This window comes from Lipotes vexillifer, unplaced genomic scaffold (genome assembly GCF_000442215.2).
Source record: "Lipotes vexillifer unplaced genomic scaffold, Lipotes_vexillifer_v1.1 scaffold1217, whole genome shotgun sequence".
NCBI classification, from domain to species: domain Eukaryota; kingdom Metazoa; phylum Chordata; class Mammalia; order Artiodactyla; family Lipotidae; genus Lipotes; species Lipotes vexillifer.
The window spans coordinates 15,291-19,885 of NW_006778491.1; the positions used below are offsets into that span (position 1 = coordinate 15,291).

The following is a 4,595-nucleotide window of genomic DNA, read 5'->3' on the forward strand; positions in this document are numbered from 1 at the left end:
CGGATGCAGGGAGTTCCTCTCGTTCTGGGCATAATCTGGGGTCCCGGCCGAGCCGCCTCCGGGACCGGCAGTGAGGAGGGTGGGAGCGGGTGCGGTCCCGCCTTCGGGAGCCGACGGCCCTGCGGGGGAGAGACGGGCACACCGGGATTTAGGAGCGGTCTGGGGAAGCGAGTGCTAGATTAAGAGGTGAAGAAACGGCGGCAGGATTCACGGGGGTGGGGAGGGCAGGAGAGCAGCCAGGTAAACAGACTTGACCTTTTTAGTGAAAGAAGGGGGCGGGGCTGATGCTTAGGAACACGACCGCCTACCTGGGACTGTTCTAAGCGGTTGGGGTGCTTAGGTCTCCTTTCGGCTCCCCCCGGGGGGCCAGGAGGCAGGTACTGTTATCTTCAGGGGGTAAATAGCTCGCCCGAGGCCAAAGAGCTAAAAGGCAAGCGGGCTGGCTCCCGGGGCCCTGCGGTCACGCAGGCGGAGCGGGCTTACTCTTTAGGAGGCTGCAGAGATTTCCAGCTGAAGAGGGGGAGGGTCTGACCTGGGCCTGGGCTGAGTGGGCACTGGGAAGGGGGGGCGGGGGGGGGAAGCGCAGGGGCGCGGGGCGGGGGCTTGATGTGGAGAAAAGTAGTGAGCAGCCCAAAGTGTCCACTACTTAGGGGTTGACGGGATCAGATGAGGTCCTGGGTTCCAGAGGAAGACAAGACCTGGGCATTGGCCTCAGTGGCCCAGGAGTGCCAAGTGACACTGTTCTACAGGTCACTACTGATCATTCGGGGCTCTGGATGAAAAAGGGAAATGCTTCCAGTTTTCTTTTTTTTTTCAGTGGAGATGGTCCAGGCCCTAAGAGATTTAAGTGATTTGCCCAAGGTCACAGAGCTAGAGGCTGGTGGGTCAGGGGCAGGGCTAGACTGCCCTCATACCCTCTGGTCCACGGACCTTCCGCTGACCACGCTGCTGCCCAGCTGCCCTCCGGGAGAGGATTTCAGGCCCTGGATCACTGGAAGCTCACAGAGGTGCCGGCAGCCGGGGTGTGAGGCAGGGGTGAGGAAGGAGGACTCCCGAGTTACCTTATTACTGTTACTAATATTAATCAGGGAGTGCTTCTGTGCTGGGCACCTTTATATACATGATCTCACTGAATCCTTGGCAGTTTTACTGGTGTCAGAGTTTGAATGATGCCCTCCTTTGGGGTGGGAGGGGGAAAATGACCTGATGTCAGCTGTCTTCCTGATCCCAGTGTGATGTCTGAGGGCCTGGAGATTAAAGTTCACTCTGTGTGCAGGACAGGTGGGGCTGACGGTAGGATGGCATGTGCTTTTTCTCCAGACAGTGTGATGTCTGAGGTCAAAAGGCCTCTGGGTGCTGCGTTCTTGTGACTTGTTGCCTGCGTCTGGGGTTTTCCCATCCTAGAAACTTATCAACCTGTAGGGAGTTATACCCTCCGGGTGCCTCCATGGCTACTCTTTCCTGCAGGGATCACTAACTCCTGCTACAAAATGTAACTTCGGAACGGTAGATGAGAAAATAAGGGGCAAGGAGGTTAAGAAACCTCGCAAAGACAAACACCTTTATGGTTTGTAGTCGCAGAGGTTTCAAAGTTCCCTTGGTTTGTTTCTTAGTAGAGCCGTGCTTTCCGAATGAAATCCAGTACAGATTCTTAGATTCCCAGTGGCTCCAGCAGGTAAGAGGGACCTGTTGTGGTTGAAGGGAGGGGCTGGGAGCTGACCCCCTGCCCCCTGCTTTAGCACCTGGAGGCCTCAAGGAGACAAGGGCATGCGGTTTGAGAACCAGAGCCCAGACTCCCCGCCTGAGTGTTCTTTACAGCGCCCCCGACTGCCTCTGCCTCTGGTCTGAGTCGGGTCCCGAGCCCTTGGGCGTCCCTCTGGCCACTCCAGCCCTTCTAACCCGTACTGATCCCCTCCCACGAAGGCCCCAGTGGGTACTTACCGGCTGCGTGCTTCCTTTCCCCTTACTACACATGATACAGTTGTCGGGCAGCTGTGCCAGGCTTTACTGTGATCTCGGTCAATGCTCTTGGGCTGGTCCCCTGACCTGTGTGTGACAGTTTCCCTTTTTACCTACCCCGCCCCGTCCTCCCGCCACCATGGAGCACCCTACTCCACCAGACTCAGGTTTAAGAGTGAGACAGGAACCTAACTAGGCAGAAGTGCTGAAAGCAAGCCGGATCCATAAGGATCCCGGGGCCTCCCGGTAGCGTGGCTCTGCTTTCTGCCCCTCACCGAGAGGGGGGGCCCAGACCGCTTCTGGAAGTCTCCACTTGCACGTGCCATAGGGCTCACCCCCCGAGTCCCCTTTCAGTTTGCTTCCCAGCACTGACCGTCAGGCATGAGCTGTGTGCTTTGCTTACCTCTCAAACTGGGGCATGACCTGGCCTGCTTCCACACACACTGTAAAGGGCGAAAGTTATGATTGGGCAGGGGATGGTTTAAAGGGAGCTTCAGATGGAAGTGACAGCGGCTGCAAACTCGACCTCCTGGCTCTTGAGCACGGCACCGGGTGCCGGGGACACGGTCATGCCCTCCCACTATGAATCAGACAGGAATGGAAAACTTGTCAGAACGGTTCCTGACGGAGAGTGACCGGAGGGGTCCGTTGTGGGTCGAGTGGGCAGGACAGACCTCTCCCAGGAGGTGATGTTTCAGCTGAGACATGAAGAATGGAGAAAGGGGGGCAGCCGGGAGAAGGGCCTTTCAGGTGGAGGGACCAGTAGATGTGAGGAGGAAAGTGCTAGGCTTGTCCTAGGCATTCGAGGTGGGCGGGAGGATGCCCTGGGAGGGCTTGTGGGCCGTCTACGGAGTTTTACCCTTTGAAGCATTCCTTTTGCTTCCAGGTTGGGCGTTGGGGACGGTGGCTTGGGGGTGTCCCGGGGCTGTGAGATGGGACACCTCACTGGACGCTTGGCCCAGCTTGTCAGGAGAGAGGATAGGGTGTACTTTTGTGGGGCCGAAACCATAGGCTGAAGGGGAGCCTCAGGGACTCCCCCGCCCAGAAGCTTCTAGAACAGACAGCGGTGCCCTGTCCTGGGCGGAGTACAGGCTGAGCCAGACTGAAGGGCAAAGTGCAAACATCACTGCGCACTGAAGAAAAGTGCAGAAAAAGCTGGGTGCAGATTAGAATGAAACTGGGGAAGACCTGGGGCCAGAAGAGGGAGTTATGTAACCTTCACTGATGTGCTAATAATATCTAATGCAGTATTCTTGTTTTGCATACAGAGAAACCAAGGCTGGCTGCTAGCTCAAGGTCACATCTGCCAAGCCAGACAGGTTTGCTGACTTCAGAATGGACCAAGATTTGCCTGTCAATACAATTTGGGTTTCTTACGCATTATAAAGATCATTAAAGAAAGGTCAGGGAACTCTGCCTGATGAATAACTGGATCCACAGGCAATGCTTATAGGTCTCGAATGGAGGACGGATGGGGAACAGGTAGGATGGGAGGAGGGTCCCCCCCGCCCCACCAGGGGGTGGGTCTGTGCTGTGACTAAGGTGGGCTTCCCGGGCATCCTGGGAGACCGAAGCAGAAACTGTGTCTGTCGGAAGCTACAAGGTGTGCTCTGGGTCTTCCCTGAGGAGGCTGGTGGGCTGTGGCGAGGGCCCTCGCTCATGCTTCCCCGTGCTGTCTTCCAGGCCCAGAAGCTGCTGGCCCAAAGGAGGCCCCGCCGGTCCTTCTTTGAACCCTCCATCCGGGCCCTCATCATCTTTTGCGCCTCCCTGGCCATGGTCCTCACCTCCCTCTCCATCTGCGATGGCCACTGGCTCCTGGCCGACGACCGTCTGTTCGGGCTGTGGCATTTCTGCACCACCTCGAACCAGGCTGAGCTGCACTGCCTCCGAGACCTGAGGCAGGCCCACGTGCCCAGGCTAGCCTCGGGCATGGCTGTGGCCCACAGCGTGGCCACCTTGGCCATGGTGGTCGCCATCTTTGGCCTGGAGCTCCTCATGGTGTCCCAGGTGTCCGAGGATGCCCACCCGTGGCACAAGTGGGCCATGGGCTCCGCCCTCCTCCTCCTCGTGTCCATCCTCTCCTTCGGGGGCCTCCTGAGCTTCCTGACGCTCCTTAGGAACGAGGTCACACTCATGGGCCTCAGCCTGATGTTCTGGAGCAAATTCACAGCCTCCTTCCTCATCTTCCTGAACGCCATCAGCGGCCTCCACATCAACAGTATCAGCCGTACTGACAGCGTCACGTACCCCTGGGGCCTGCCTGCAAAATTTTAGGCCCCCCTGCGAGGGCACTGAGTTCTACCGGAAAGTGTGGTCAAGATGGGACTTCTCCAACATGTGACATTCGAACTGCGGCCTCTTGGCCTTGGGGTGGTCGGGCCAGTGGCCTTTGCAGCCCAGAGGCCAGGTGGGCACCTCCGAGCCACCAGCTGCACCAGCTTAGCCACGTTATTAGAATGTTGATTTTACAAAAAGAAGCATATATATATATATTTTTTTTTTTTGCGGTACGCGGGTCTCTCACTGTTGTGGCCTCTCCCGTTGCGGAGCACAGGCTCCGGACGTGCAGGCTCAGCGGCCATGGCTCACAGGCCCAGCCGCTCTGCGGCATGTGGGATCTTCCCGGACCAGGGCAC

General features: G+C 57.6%; 1 protein-coding gene across 1 annotated transcript in view; it reads left to right on the plus strand.

Moving 5' to 3' along the window:
* Nucleotides 1–4,233, plus strand: part of LOC103085401 (voltage-dependent calcium channel gamma-like subunit) — a 5,532-nt gene extending 1,299 nt beyond the window's left edge. Inside the window, exon 2 of the mRNA XM_007451626.1 lies at nucleotides 3,643–4,233. Within this exon, the coding sequence (XP_007451688.1) occupies nucleotides 3,643–4,233 (591 nt within the window). The remainder of the gene's footprint in view (nucleotides 1–3,642) is intronic.
* Nucleotides 4,234–4,595: the final 362 nt, after the last annotated feature.